Source organism: Oryctolagus cuniculus, chromosome 5, assembly GCF_051225735.1.
Source record: "Oryctolagus cuniculus isolate XC-2025 breed Fujian yellow rabbit chromosome 5, ASM5122573v1, whole genome shotgun sequence".
NCBI lineage: Eukaryota > Metazoa > Chordata > Mammalia > Lagomorpha > Leporidae > Oryctolagus > Oryctolagus cuniculus.
The window spans coordinates 24,028,054-24,043,967 of record NC_142871.1 but is presented as its reverse complement, the minus strand read 5'-3'; the positions used below and the strand labels follow the sequence as shown (position 1 = coordinate 24,043,967).

The window sequence follows — 15,914 nt, the reverse complement described above, 5'->3', positions numbered from 1 at the left end:
GATAACAGTTAGGATACTGTTAAGTAAACTGTCTATAACTTGAGAGACAGAGAGATAGAGATAGAGATAGAGATAGAGAGAGAGAGAGAGAGAGAGAGAGATTGATTGCATCCAGCTGCATGGAAGTACTGGGGGCTAACACAAGCCAGATATTGGAAACTCAATCTGGTTCTACTATAGTGAGATGTGAACTCTATATCCTTAGTTGTTTTCTTGGGTAGCTAATCAGAATAGCTTCTGATTACAGCATTCTACTTATTTCTCAGGTTTTAAAAATACATTTATTTACTTGAGAGTCAGATAGACAGAGAGAGCTCCCTTCTGCTGGATCACTCCCCAGACACCTACACTGGCCAGACTGGGCCATGTCCAAAGCAGGGATCTGGGAGCTTAATTCAGGTCTCCAACATGGGTGGCAGGAGCCCAATTCCTTGAGCCATCAACCTGCTGCCTCCCAGTGTCTACATTGGCAGGAAGCTGGGGTCAGGAGCTGGGACAGGAGCTGAGTATTAAACCCAGACACTGTAATGTGGCTAACCTTTAAGTGTGTTTCTTAACCACTAAGCCAATCGCCTGTCCCTTATCTCTCATTTTTCCATACTGCTCTAGTAAGAGGATCTCTGACTCTGTATATTTAAATTCTGCCCAGTTTTTCCAATAATACATTTTTGTCTTAATTCCTAGTTTAGACAGTCAACTCTTTTATGCTACATTGTCTTTTCTGTTGGCCCAAACTTGGAATGAAAGTGATGACATTCCATTTGCAATCTGTTACAACACTGCATTTTCAAACTGCTTTAGTTCATAATGAAATGGAAAGATGTATAACGTGCTTGCTTTATCAGTAGACACTGAGGGTAATGATTGGGACTTTAAATGCCTCATTAAATATCTTTAATTACTACTGACAACTGCATGAATTTTAAATAGGTAAATGTGAAAGAGTAGAAATAATGGTTTATCTCGTTTTTTTTTTTCCCCCTCTAGAGTTTGCAAAATGATCTAGAGGCTGAACAGGTGAAGGTAAATTCACTAACTCACATGGTGGTAATTGTTGATGAAAACAGTGGTGAGAGTGCCACAGCTGTTCTGGAGGAGCAATTACAGGTGAGGACTCCAGGGGGCAGGACAGTCCCTGTGGCATGAGACCCAACTATATGTTGCCTGTGTTCTTCATGTCCTGTCTCAGTGTTTGTTGAGAAGGATAGGTTTGAGAGTCCACAGCCTGGGTGTTACAGATGTACCCAGGTATAGATTCCCTTTCTTTAGCCATGGGTGTGACTAGGTGGGGAAGGGTGCTGTCTCCAGTTTCGTTGTGTGTAGAAGAGTTGAAAGCACAAGAACTTATCTCAAGAAGTGGACCACAGATCTTCTTACTTACTTAGAATCACTTGAAGAATGAAATCACTTGAATGAAAATGTATATTCCAAGGCTCCACCCAGACCTCAATCCTAGGTGGTGAGGCACAACGAATCTGCAATGTAAAAAAAAAAGTTTGAGAATTTCAGCTGTGTCGAATTTTATAGTCTTGGCTCTTTGGTAGATCAAAGTGTGAATTTCAATAACCATTGTGGGAACGTCATCAGGTTACTTCCTTTTTTTAAAAATTTATTATTTATTTGAAAGTTAGAGTTACACAGAGAGAGAAGGAGAGGCAGAGAGAGAGAGAGAAGACTTCCATCCACTGGTTCACTCTCCAGTTGGCCCCAATGGGTGGAGCTGCACTGATCCGAAGCTGGGAGCCAAGAGCTTCCTCCAGGTCTCCCACGAGGGTGCAGGGGCTCAAGGACTTGGACGTCTTCTACTGCTTTCCCAGGCAATAACAGAGAGCTGGATCAGAAGTGGAGCATCCAGGACTCGAACTGGTGCCCTTTGGGATGCCGGCACTGCAGGAGGTGGCTTTACTCGCTATGCCACAGTGCGGGGGTGGGGGAGTAACTTCTTGTTGCAGAAAGACAATAGTTATCTCTCTGTTTTGTTCTAATTTTAGCATACATGCTGCCAAAGTCAGCATATAATAATTTATCTTTACAGATCATTATAAAGCTATTTATTGCTATTTCACTTGAACAATAGATTAGCTGGTACGATGTTGCTAAGTTATGATTTCCAGTAACTTTCAGACCATAATTTTATCATATGAAATCCATTTTTGTTTGCAGTGTTTAAAGTTCCCCAATGGTTCTGATACTTCTTTGCAGTAGTATTTAGTTATTACAGTAACCTGAGAGGCAGGTTTTCACATCTTAAATATTTGACAGTGAGGAAGCAGAAATTGAGAGAGATTAAGTGATGCTTCTGAGATTTAAATAGAAAATGAGTTATCATGCTGTGATTGGAGACCTGTCTTCTGGCTATAATTTATTTTCTCTGAACTTTAAAAAACTTATGCTGGTCTTAAATATCAACATTGTTTCATATGAATTAAGTAATGCATATTCACATATAAGTAATGTAGAAATAAGTTTCAACACTTGTTAATCATTCCTTTAAAATGCTAAGAAAATAATATTCTGAGGAAATCATCATAATTTTTAAACATTAGTTAACTAAATTGATCTTATATTGCCTATAACTAAGATTTTGTTGCTAATTTATGTAATCTATGGAACATGTAACATGAACAAAATAAAAGAATTGGGTACTTTATTTTAAATAAATTCTTTTATTCAAAACATAGTTTTTTATAAAGTTAAAACATTTTTCATACTTTTGGTACTACAGATAAAAATTTCCTTGGCATGTAAAAGGTGGTGATGAAATATAATTGATGCACTGATTTTTTTTAAAAAGATAATGATAGCCTGAAAATTTTGAGGTAAAAATATAAATATATTTACTTTATTTTAAAAAATATTTTAAAATGTTAGATTCTCATATAAAGTCATAGTAAAATGGAAGGAGCAGGAATTTGGAGTAAAAAGATACAGGAAAAGGGCAGGTGTTGTGGTGCAGCATTTAAGCTGCCCCTTGGGATACCTGCATTTCATATCAGAATTCTCAATTGAGTCCTGGCTCATCTTCTATTCAAGCTGCCTGTTAAAATGTCTGGTAGAAAGTGGATGATGGCCTCATGTACATGAGTTCCTGCCACCCATATGGGAGACTTGCATGGTTCTTGGCTCCTAGCTTTGCCTCTTTCTCTCTCTCTGACTCTCCCTCCTCTCTCTGTTACTCTGCCTTTCAAATAAATAAAGAAATCTTTTTAAATTTTTATTTGAAAGGCAGAGTTTCAGAAAAAGAGAGAGACAAAGAGAGAGAGAAAGGGAGTGAGATAGATCTTCCATCCACTGGTTCACTCCCAAGATGGCCACAACAGCTGGAGCTGCACCAGTCCAAACTGAGGGGCCAGGAGCTTCTTCCGGGTCTCCCATGTGGGTGCAGGGACCCAAGGATTTGGGTCATCTTCTACTGCTTTCCAAGGTCATAGCAGAGAGCTGGATCAGAAGAGGAAGAGCTGGGTCTCAAACTGGTGCCCATATGGGATGCCAGCACTGCAGGCTGTGGCTTTACCTGCTATGCCATAGTGCCAGCCTCAATAATTAAGTCTTTTAAAAACTATGACTGGGGCCAGTGCTGTGGTATAGTGGGCTAAACCTCTGCCTGTGGTGCTGACATCCCAAAAGGGCACCAATTAGAGTCCTAGCTGCTCCACTTCTGATCCAGCTCTCTGTTTATGGCCTGGGAAAGCAGTGGAAGATGGCCCCAGTGCGTGGGCTCCTGCACCTACGTGGGAAACCTGGAGGAGGCTCCTGGTTCCTGGCTTTGGATTGGCCCAGCTCCAGCCATTGTGGCCATTTGGAAAGTGAACTAGTAGATGGAAGACCTCTCTGTCTCTCCCTCTCTCTGTAACTCTGTCTCTCAAATAAATAAATAAATCTTAAAGAAAAGTATGAGATAGAGGTCTAGTTTTTCTGCTTTCTAACTATGTACAGTGAAAGAATTAGTTAAACTAGTTTTTCTACCCGTGTACTTATTGGATTGGTCTATATTATATTTATATTATATTTAAGGGACTTTTATAAAAATTGCTGCTTTGTGAAAAGAACAATGGAAATCATGGTTTCTTAAGGGATGTGGTACTCTCCAGGCTGTTGACAAAGGATGGTTTTTTCATTTTTTAGAAGCTTGGGGAGCGCTGGACAGCGGTATGCCGTTGGACTGAAGAACGATGGAATAGGTTACAAGAAATCAATATGTTGTGGCAGGAGTTATTGGAAGAACAGGTACAAAACTATTATCCATAGATGGTGAAAATTATCCTGTATTTTATTAGGGCATGAGAATACAGTGGCCCTGTTTACTTTTCTTTACAGGGAAATATATAAATAAATATTATTTTAAAGATCAAATGTCTGTTTTATAGTGAATCATGTAGCTTATTCATAGAGATCATTATATTGTTCTTTGGTAATCATGCTTAATTGGATCTGAGTTAATTATCTGGAATGTTATTACTCAGATATGCTACTTCCATGATTTGTTTGACTTTATTATTGGATTTGGATTGAGTCATGTATCTGAATTTAGATCCACACAATTTCTAGCATGTGGTTTATGCTTGGTAAATAATGAATAAATGAATACATGCAATACCTTGTGAACTTTAAATCACAAGAATTTTTTTCCAATTTTTAACCAGATTAAGTACTAGAAATAATGAGAAATATATTTTAGCAACACCTTTGTATGTTTTCCCCAGTAGGAACTGGTGCAACAAATGAAACTACAGAGCAAAGTTATCACCTTAATTTTTCCATGCAAGTGGTGGCCCTTTCCCATCCTCTCTCCTTCCAGAAAAAGCAACCATCAAAATAGAATACAAATAAGCAGAACTTTTCTGCTCAAATGTCAAACAGTTGTGGTTTAGAAAATAAGCAGATACTCTATTCCCACATCTCCCAGTGTCTATTTTGATTCTTTTAAATGCATTTCATTTCCACCCACAAGAAGCAACTGTATTCTTTTCTAGAGAAAAAAATATAAGGATATTACGTTTTGTGGTGTACTAAATATGGTGGTAGATACTGCATCTTAAAAAGTAGGGTAAATCTGTCTAAATATAAATTGTTAATCACTATTCCCCCATGTTTGTTCAGAATTTTATTAAGGATCAGATAATGAACTTGATTCTGTTTTCTGACTATTTATGTTGGACTTTACAAATATTTACATTTATTTTGAACCTTGTATTCAAGTCAAAGAGTAGTTAGAATTTTACTTTAATGATGATAGTACATGCATTGATGACCAAAGAATCTGTTGTCTTTCTTCTACCAAATAACATATTTGAAAATGTGGAAATAATTTTTACTTGATAGTTTAAAAACCATTAAAAAAACTAGAGAGTGTCTAGTATTTTGATTACTGATATCACTTTGATTGGCTATATATATATGACAATTTATGACTGTGTGTTGCCTTCACTCTGTACTTTGTGCAACAGTTATATATGTGCTCATCTTTTCAATCCCATTAGACTAAGGGCAGAAGCCATAATTGTGTGTTTTATTTTCTTAATTTTAGTTTTCTTTTGGTGGACTATAAATGTAAGGATAGTAGTTAAATAAATTGATCAATTGGTTAAGAAACAATTGATTTCATTGCAAAGAGAACCAATGTTGTTTTTACTTCCAGCTGTACAGAAAAGGGTTTCTACAGTAGACACTACATTTTGAGAAGAGTTATCCGAATGCATTCACAGTTGTTTTCCACCACACCCTTTAAGGAGAACCTTTTAAGGTTCTCTGTCTATATTTCTATATATACACATGCGTAAAGAGAGTGCTTTCTTGGTCAGGACATTTAGGTATCTTCAGCCCTCCTCCTTTGATCATAATTCCTATTGACCTTGGACATTAGTGTGACTTCTGTGCAAGATGCCATGGAAAGACCATTGGTTTCATGGTAGATGCCTTGATATGGCTTGATCATTAAGTAGCTGTGTAACCTCAGACACACGTCTTGACATTCTTTGCTTCCCTTCTGGAATGAGTGCCTAGAACAGAGTAGTCTCAGATTTCTTTTGCCTCTGAAGAATTATAATGGAGACTTTGATAGTTGGATTTAGCCATTTCCTTCTACCTACCTCCCTGAGAATTAGGTTTAGCTAAAGTCAGGCCAATTTGTTGCAAGTCTGAGAAAGATAGTATTTTATAGAAATATGCTTAGCTGGGTCATTTGTACCTCAAATTGTGTTTGAAGTCCTTCTCATCCCCAGGGAAGGGTAAAGTGTCTGGTAAAATAAATGTTTGAGTTGGGAACTTGATTGAATCAAATTATCAAATGATTCCCCAGATACATTCCCAACTTTTGTTGTTATTTGTAGTGCTTGTTTAAAGCGTGGCTAACTGAAAAAGAAGAGGCTTTAAATAAAATCCAGACAAGCAACTTCAAGGACCAGAAGGAACTAAGTGTTAGTGTTCGTCGTCTTGCTGTAAGTGATATCATTGTCAGTGTATGTGTTGTAAGTCTGTGACATCTTAGGTTTTTGTGTCAGTGGTTGATACCTTTTGCTAAACACTGATTATGGTTCGGCACCCAACACTGGAATGCTGCCAGGGAATTATCTGGAACCAGGAGTCTTATGTGTTAGCATAATGAACTGTATGACCTATAAATTTTACTATAAAAAGTGTGTGTGTGTGACTAGAGAACAGGAAGATAAAGTTCTATTAAGAAAGAGACATCTAATAAATATCTGAAATACTAGATTTTGAAGGAAGACATGGAAATGAAGCGTCAAACCTTGGATCAGCTGAGTGAGATTGGCCAGGATGTGGGTCAGTTACTTGATAACCCCAAGGCATCTAAGAAGATCAATGGTGACTCAGAGGAACTGACTCAGAGATGGGATTCTTTGGTTCAGAGACTAGAAGATTCCTCCAACCAGGTACTTTTGATTTGGGTAGTATGTTGTGCTTTTATGTCACAATTTAAATTTAAACGTTCAGGTGCGTGTTAGTGTTTAGGAAATAACAGAGTAGAAGGCAAACTAAAACATATTAAGGATATTATACCTTATAAATAATTGATGTGTAAAAATCCTCATCAGTTTTCTAAAGCAAAAATAGATCTTAAAAAATGTTAATATCCAGTAAATTAATATATAGTAACAGATAACAGCTATGCTATAGTAATTTTAAAATCTTAAACAATCTTTTAACCTTAAAAATGTTTTAGGGAATTGATCAAAAATTAAACTTTTAAAAAATTTTTATGTATATGAATGTATATGTTATAAGTGAATGTTGATAGGAACATTATTCATTATAACCTAAAATTAGAACAACCTAAATGTCCACCAACAGCTGAATAGATAAAACAAAATGTGGTATGTACATTCAGTGCAATATTACTTGGCAATAAAGAAGAATGAGGTATTGACACATAGTACAACTTGGATGAACCTTAAAGAAATTTCAGAGTAAGAGAAGCCAGTTATAATTTTATATGCACTATGATTCTACTTATATGTAATGTCTAGAATAGGCAAATTCAGAGACAAGAGTTGACTACTGGTTTCCAGGATTTGAGAAAATAGAGAATAGAGAATGGGAAATGACTGTTAATGAGTGTGGAGTTTCTTTTTGGAATGATGAAATTGTTATGCAATTAGGTGTGGGAATGATTAAGAAAATGTGTACTGGGGCTGGTGTTGTGGTAAAGCAGAGTAAGCTGCTACCTCCAATGCTGGCATCCCATAAGGGTGCCGATTTGTATCCCAGCTGTTCCACTTCCAATCCAGCTCTATGCTAATGGCATGAGAAAAGCAGTGGAAGATAGTCCAAGTGTTTGGGTCCTTGTCACACGCATGGGAGACCCGGAAGAAACTCCTGGCTCCTGGCTTTGGCCTGACCCAGCCCCAACCATGTGGCCATCTGGGAAGTGAACCAGATCCCTCTTTCTCTCTCGCTGTCTCTCCCTCTCTCTCTGTAACTCTGGCTTTCAAATGCATACATACATACATGTATACAAACAAAAACAAAAATGTGGTATATATACACAATGAAATCTTACTCAACCATAAAAAAGAATGAATCCTGATATTTACAACAAAAGTGATAGAATTTATTATTATGTTCAGTTTTATAAGCCAGATGCAGACAAATACTACATGTTTTATTTATATATAGGAATCTAAAAGAATGTGTTCTAGCGGTTGGAAGGGCTAGGGGGCTTGAGGGAGATTTGATAATGTGCACCAGGATGCATTGGGGGGAAAGTCATGGGTTCTGATGTGTTCCACAGAACAATGGGTAACTATATCTGCAATAAAGGAAAGGAAAGGATAATTTCCTGGTGTGACTGGTTTATAGCATGTGTATGAGTATTGCATTAAGCTCCATAAAATGCACAGGTATTTCATGTCAATACACGTTTAAAAATAAATTAATTAAATAAAGAGTATAGAAAGCAAAATTTGGGATGATGACATAATTATGTGTATATACAAATAACTACTATACATTGTTCATTTTCAAAGAGAGAGGTGTGTGGTTTTATGAGCTGTGAGTTAAAGCTCTATCAAGCTGTTAATTACGCATTCACATTTGGGTTGATTTTTATTCCAGGTGACTCAGGCTGTGGCAAAGCTGGGGATGTCCCAGATCGCACAGCAGGATCTTCTGGAGACCGTGCGTGTCAGAGAACAAGTGATCACAAAGAAGTCCAAGCAGGAGCTGCCTCCCCCGCCACCCCCAAAGAAGAGACAGATCCACGTGGATACCGAAGCCAAGAAAAAGTGAGGACAGACAGAAGGAGTTCCCAGACCCAATACTGCACACCATGTATCTGGTGCAACTTGGTCCTTGTGTTGTGCTAATCACTGACCATAGGCAAATTTAGGCCTAATCACTATTGTAGATATTCAGGTTCTGAATCTCTTATGGCCTCGATTCCTCTAAATATTCTACTTCCCACTGTGGAGTGTTGAGTCACCCTGAATGGTTTTATTTTTCCTGGGTTTCATCTGGAGAGCTGTGAGGCGGGGGTCCTTCTTTCTTCTGTCTGTCTTTTATCTTGGTAGTATGTGACTCTCCTCCTCATCTCTTCTTTTTGCCCCTAACTCATAACTCTGACAATTTTGCTTCAGGCAGATTCCTTTTTCTTTGTGAACTTTCTACCATTGTTAAAAAACTATTTAATTCAGAGAAATAATTCATTTTAAGGATCCATTTTCTTCCATTCCTCCTCTCATTCTTTTTCATGTTTTCTGTTTCCTTTTGTCAATTCCTTTGTCAGATTCGTTAATAGATTCTTTGCGTTTGGTATAAGCATCCATCTTTGGTATAAAATGTCTTTGTCTTACTGATTCAAGAGGAAGCAAAGCATCTTTATAAGAAGAATCATCACAAATATACAATATGGGAGCGTTCCTAATGTCAGACATTGTAATGTCAGTCCTAGCTTCTGTACCTGACCTGAACTGCAGCAGTTAAACCTTAAAATGGGGTTTGAGTGGTGCTATTCTCTGCCCTGTACAACAGAATCTCCATCCCTAGGTAAAGGGTGAAATGATAGACTTTGCATAATTTATCATTTGTTAGACAAAGTGGGATTCCAATTTTAGCAAAAAGATTCTATTTATTATTTGAAATATACAGTGACAGAAAGAGGGACACACACACACACTGCAGTCAGTCTTAATCTTCCATCTGCTGGTTCACGCCCCCAGTGGTCATAACAGCTGCAGTTGGACTACTGATGTGAGGAGCCAGGAACTCCAGCTGGGTCTCCAGTGTGAGTGACAGGCACCTAAGTATGTGGGCCACCACTTTGCTGCTTGCCGGGTGCATTAGCAGGAAATTAGATCAAAAGTGGGGCTAGGCCTTGATCCCATGCACTCCAATATGGAATATGGGTGTTCCAAACTTGGGCTTAACCCGCTGTGCCACAGCACTTGTCCTAGGATTCCAGTTTTTCCAGGGGACTTTCATTTGGGTAATAAGGCTGTGCTTTTGCCTCCCTATAATAGCCTCTCCTTGAAGGACCAATGTTGCTCGCAGCAGCTGTGGAGCCTTTATTTTGGGGTCAAGGCAGCGCAGGGAAGATGGTTCTGAATCTTACAGTTCCTGGGTGCCTGCCTTCTGCCTGGGTAACTGACAGTGTATCTCTCCAGGGCCAGTGTGCTGTATTTGGGATGGAAGGTTTTAATAGACTGGAGTGCACACCTATGGAAGCTGAATGTAAACATGACCGCATCATGTAGGGTGCTTTCTGTTGCAAGGGACAAAATACCACACCCCTTTTAGGGACTTACACAGTGGGGTCTTTATTATCTCACATTACAAGAAGTTCTGAGTCAGGGTGCTTTTAACTGAAGGGTGCTCTTTAGCACCCTATGCTGTCCTGGGATGTTGGCTTTCTCCTTCAGTCTCCCCTGCGCAGCACACTCCCCCTGGGTCTCACTGGCCAGGATTCAGTCCCTTGTCCATGCTTGGTGTACATGGCAGGTTGGAGCTGTCTGTTGTGGTAGTCTTTGTCGTTGTGTTCTTAGGGCTTCAGACAGTAAGTGTTGCGTGGGTAAACAGCTGGGAGGGCCGTAGTCATTGACTCTGTGGTCTGATTGATGCAGACATCCCTTCACTTAATTCTGTATGAACTGAGGCCCAAGTAGGTCCAGTACATTACAGTAGAAGGGAATTGAATCTTGTTATTAGAAAGATTATCTTCATGCCCCAAGCCTGCCCCCTCTGAGTCTACCCGTGGACACTTTCTGGACAAGTATAGACCCCATTGCCCCTCCACAGTATGGTCCCTTTCAGTAGTTGAAGATAGCATTCCTGTTCTAGTTTTCTTTGTCCTAAATTCTAAACTTTCCCTAAGCATTCCTGGCATGATAAGGTTTCTGGACCCCATCTTGTCTTTAGTCTGTTGTTGAGAGCACTATTAGATTGTCTCAGAATGGACTACCTGAGCAGTTGTGAGTCTGAAATTCTAGGACGTCAACATGGCAGCCTGTTTCTCCTTCTTGTCTCTTGGGGTTGCAGCCAGGGCACTGCAGGGCAATCATTTCCTGTAATCATTCTTGCTCCTATTTAGGACAGAAGTTGAGTCCCTAAGTTCATTTTAAATCTGTGATCCTTGAGTGGTCTTCCTCTTAAATAAAAGACTAAGTAGAATTGCTGGCTTTGTGGTGTAGTAGGTTAAGCCACCACCTATGACACCAGCATCCCATGTAGATGCTGGTTCAAGTCCTGTCTGCTGTACTTCCTGTTTAGCTCCCTGCTAATGTGCGTGGGAAAGCAGCGGAGGATGGTCCAAGTACTTCAGGCCCTGCACCCACGTGGGAGACCCAGATAAAGCTCCTGCCTCCTGGTGTTGGCCTGACCCAATCCTGGCTGTGTGGTCATCTGGGGAGTGAGCCAGCAGTTGGAAGATCTCCTCTTTCTCTCTGTGTCTGCTTCTCTCTGTGTACCCCTAACTCTGCCTTTCAAATAGAGAAATAAATCTTACAAAAAAAAAGTCTAGGTAGAAACCTGGCATCAAGGTGGCAGGAAAATGGACGAACCACTGTCTGAGTGATACCTCGACACCTGGCCACTCCCTCAGAGCATCACAAAATCACTTCCATATTACAGGAAGATTTACCTTGAGGAAATCATAAATATTCATAATACACGAGAAACACATCAGCAAAGTTGCCAACAAGAATCGGCAATAACAACCTGTGTTGCAGCCTCCAGTAGTGAGCAGCTCTGAGGGCAGGGGCCCAGCAGAGCCAGACTCCCTTGGATCAAATCCCGGCTCTACCTCGTTCGTGTTTGTGTGAGGCAGTTATTTATAACCTCAGCGAGTTCCAGTCCTCTGCCTCTAAGAGGCACAGTGTCAGTATACACCGCATGGTGTGCTTGTGAGAGCTCCTGGAGTTCATAAGCCTAAAACTCCAAGAACAGGGCCTGGTCTGCGGCAGCAGCCCATGTCTGTGGCGCCTCTTGTTCCTGCTCACCGTGGTGTGGCCTCTCAGGCCAGCCCACTTTTCTTCCTTCCCACTGTCAGTGTCGTGTTCTGGTTCCTGTGGCTGCCAGAGCTTGTGCTCTTGCTTCCCTTTTGTTCCATCCTCAGCTACCACTGAGGGAGGAATAGAACACATCAGGTCTGGGCTGAAAGCTCTCAGGGCTCCTCAGTTGCCCTTGTTAGATCTGAACTCCTCACCGTACCCCGCAGGGCCTTCTGGTAGCCGCAGGTGTGATTCTGCGCTGCCCTCCTTGCTATTCCAGACACATCTAACTGCCGGCAGTGTGTAAAATGAGACCCTCCCCCTCTTTGCTCTCTTCTGCGAGGAAAGCTCCTAAGCATGGTGCCCGTGTTCTACTCCAGGAAGCCATCCCTTCCCTGATGGTGCTGAGTCCTACCTGTGAGTTCCTGGGATTAGCACCCAGCAGATTCTGTTGTTTCTACCTGTGACTTTCCATTGCTTCCTAGACTGGACGCTCCTTGAGGGCTACAATTTGTGTCTGGTTTACCTCTCTATCAGGAGCCCCACCCAGTACCTACTATGGTTTGATTATTAAATATTGAACAAAAGCAGGTGTTAACTATAGGGATGTCAATACTATTCTTTCCCATGATCGTCTAGCCAAATCATTACCTAACCATGCAAGTGATTCCTTGTATAGTTAAAAAAAGTTAAATATGTTTTATGTATTAAGTCTGTAATATTATGTCTCTATTAATATTTCTAGTTTATTTTTTATTTATTTTTTGACAGGCAGAGTGGACAGTGAGAGAGAGAGGGGCAGAGAGAAAGGTCTTCCTTTTTGCCATTGGTTCACCCTCCAATGGCTGCAGCGGCCAGCGCACTGCGCCCAGCACACCGCGCTGATCCGATAGCAGGAGCCAGGTGCTTCTCCTGGTCTCCCATGGGGTGCAGGGCCCAAGGACTTGGGCCATCCTCCACTGTATTCCCTGGCCACAGCAGAGAGCTGGCCTGGAAGAGGGGCAACCGGGACAGAATCTGGCGCCCCGACTGGGACTAGAACCCCGTGTGCCGGTGCTGCAAGGTGGAGGATTAGCCTAGTGAGCCACGGCACTGGCCCAATATTTCTAGTTTAAATGTGTGATCTCATTTTGCATGCATATTGTATTTCTGGGGTGCTGTTTTGGGGGAGTGTTTAAACACACACACTGGATGGGCATAGGGGTTGCTCTGTCTTGAGCCAAGGAAAACAGAAGAAAGAAATGACAAATGGTGACATCTGAATCTTCAACTAGGTTTGATGCTATAAGCGCAGAGCTGTTCAACTGGATCTTGAAATCAAAGACTGCCATTCAGACCACAGAGATAAAAGAGTATAAGAAGATGCAAGAGACTTCAGAAATGAAAAAGAAGTTGAAGGTAAAACATAAAACAGAAATATCCTAGTGAATACGCTATTTCATCAGGTGGGATTTGCTGTTGGCTTAAAAGTGGAGTGGAATCCAAAGCACCCTGTTAAATAATTATAGCCAGAAGATAGCTTTTAGGACAGTATAATAAAATCTGAATCCAGCTACCATTAGATCTTTGCTTTTTCTTAGTTTCTCCTGTATCATTGAGAAAAGCATAAGGAACCCTTCCTAAGGTGATCAGCTATTATTAAGATTATTTGGCTTATTTAGCTCTACCTTAATTTGTGCCTAATAATGTATGCTTTGGGTTATGCTGAAGATGTTTTGCCTTCTGAACACAAGAAACTATTTCTAGTATCAAATCTAGTATCAAATCAAATGTATTCTCTTTATAAATTAAAGAGTTAAAAAATATATATACTCAACACTTTGTATCTGTGGCTGCCTCCTCCACAGATTCATCCAACTGTAGATAGAAAATAGTCAGAAAAATATTTCCAGAAAGTTCCAAAGCAACAGAGCATGACACTGAATAACATGAATGAAGTGATGTGCAGGTACACCTCGTGGGTCCTTGGTCTCTCTGAGGCAGTCCTCAGTCAGCATTGTTGCGCTTTCCCTTATGTCCTGTGTACTGAGGCCTGTGATGGTTGCCTGTCCACGTGTGCAGATTTATGTCTTGTTCATTATTTCCTAAATAACATAGTACAGCAGCTATTTATATTTAATAGGCATTACAGGTCATCTAGAGATGATTTAAAGCACTTAGGAAGATGTGCATAGTTATCCAAGCACTACAATATTTTATATAAGGGGACATAAGCATTCATGGAGTTTACTATCCACTGGGGTTCTAGAACAAATTCCTTGAAAATACCAAGGGATAATTATATTAAAATCAAGAATCACTCCTCAAATATAAAGAACAAAGTACTTTTTAGGCATTAAAGTATATTGTCATTATTTAAAAATTATATAAGAAATATGCTTACAGTTAAAGTTTATAGACCTAAAGTTATACTTATGAAATGCATGAAGTTTGTATGCATTAAATAAAAGGTTTCTGGGGGAAAAAACTTTAAAACGGTGAGCAAATCATGAGTCTTGAGGTGTCTTGTGGGGGTACAGGCATTTTCTAGACCACACTTAAACGTAACTACCTAGAGGGAGACTACAATGACGGAAGCATGAGCAGAAGGCTACAGAAGGCTGTGGAAGCCCCAGTGAGCGTGTAATCCTCTGCGGGCAGCCATGAGAGCTATGGTTCTACTAAAAGATAAACTTTGACGTGTTAAAACTTTTAAGAGTTTATTTCAGTAGGTAGAGATTATGATAATGGAAGTGATTTGGGGCTCTGTGCAAAGAATACAAAGAGGAAGTTTTGACAGGGTAAATGTGGAAACAGAGCGAAGAAATTATTTGATTGGTTCAAGTTTGAGCAATTAGCTTGCTTGGGCTATTCCAATGGGACATTTAGGACGATATAACTAATGTCAAGTTGATTGCCAGTGATTGGATGACCTAAAGTTTTGTTTTCTTTCAAGGTAGCTACTGACAGGAATGAATCTGAACTGATTTTCCATATGTTGAGATAGGAATCCAGGCCTCTAGAACCCACCTCAGTCTAATGATCTCTCATTGAATTATTTTAACACATTTCACACTTGGCTACACCTTAGAATTGGCTTTAAAAATTACTGATGGCTGGGTTCCCCTACCAACAGTTCTGAGAACTGGTCCAGGGCTAACGTGGATCGTCAGGATTTTTTAAAGCTCTCAGATGATTTTAATGTGAGGCGAAGTGTAGAATGACTGGAAGGCAATCACCTTGTTTATTTCACAGTTGGCACAAGTGTCTGAGGAGAGCCATGGAGTTCTTGTCTTCCTGTCTGTATCCCTGACGTGACTGTGGCATGGCAGAGTAGTGACTGTAATAGCAGAGACTTTGACTTTTCCAAGTAGCAGTATTGACAATAATACTGATACTGACAGTAACTGTTACCATTTTTTGGAATTTATCATCTCATTTAATCATCACAACCACCTCAAAGAATAGGAAGTTTTATTTCCTTTACACAGGTGAGGAAACCAATACAGTTTACCCAGAGGCTTATAGCTAGTAATTGGCAGATATCTTGGTCTCCCTTAACCCAGCTATAAGCCACACCAGAGACCCTGACACTGAACCCTGGGCTGATCAGTCCCACTCAAATACGCCTCTTTCTTCAGGCTTTTCTCCTTCCATCCCTTCTTGCAAATGTGAAAGACTGGTTCTGCTCCCTCAGGCACTCTGGTGGCTGTAAGTTTTCAAAATTTATCCATTTTGTTTTATTTCTTTATTTGAAAGGAAGAAAGAGAGAGGGAGAGAGAGAGAGAGAGAGAAAGAGAAAGAGAGAGACTGACTGACTTCCATCTACTGGTTCACACCCTAAACGTCCACAACAGGTGGGGCTGAACCGGGCTGAAGCCAGGAGACTGGAACTCAGTACTGGTCTCCCATGCGGGTGGCAGGGGCCCAACTACTTGAGCAATCACCTGCTGCCTCTGAAGGAGTACGTTAACAGGAAGCTGGATCTGGAAA

General features: G+C 40.3%; 1 protein-coding gene across 16 annotated transcripts in view; it reads left to right on the top strand.

The window, feature by feature from the left end:
* UTRN (utrophin) overlaps positions 1-15,914 on the top strand; it is a 580,255-nt gene that overhangs the window by 163,029 nt on the left and 401,312 nt on the right. For all 16 annotated transcript variants that reach the window (XM_089333656.1, XM_089333655.1, XM_089333653.1 and 13 more), the window contains 6 exons: positions 988-1,107; positions 4,126-4,227; positions 6,330-6,437; positions 6,714-6,893; positions 8,575-8,744; positions 13,217-13,340. In XM_089333656.1, the coding sequence (XP_089189782.1) occupies positions 988-1,107; positions 4,126-4,227; positions 6,330-6,437; positions 6,714-6,893; positions 8,575-8,744; positions 13,217-13,340 (804 nt within the window). The remainder of the gene's footprint in view (positions 1-987; positions 1,108-4,125; positions 4,228-6,329; positions 6,438-6,713; positions 6,894-8,574; positions 8,745-13,216; positions 13,341-15,914) is intronic.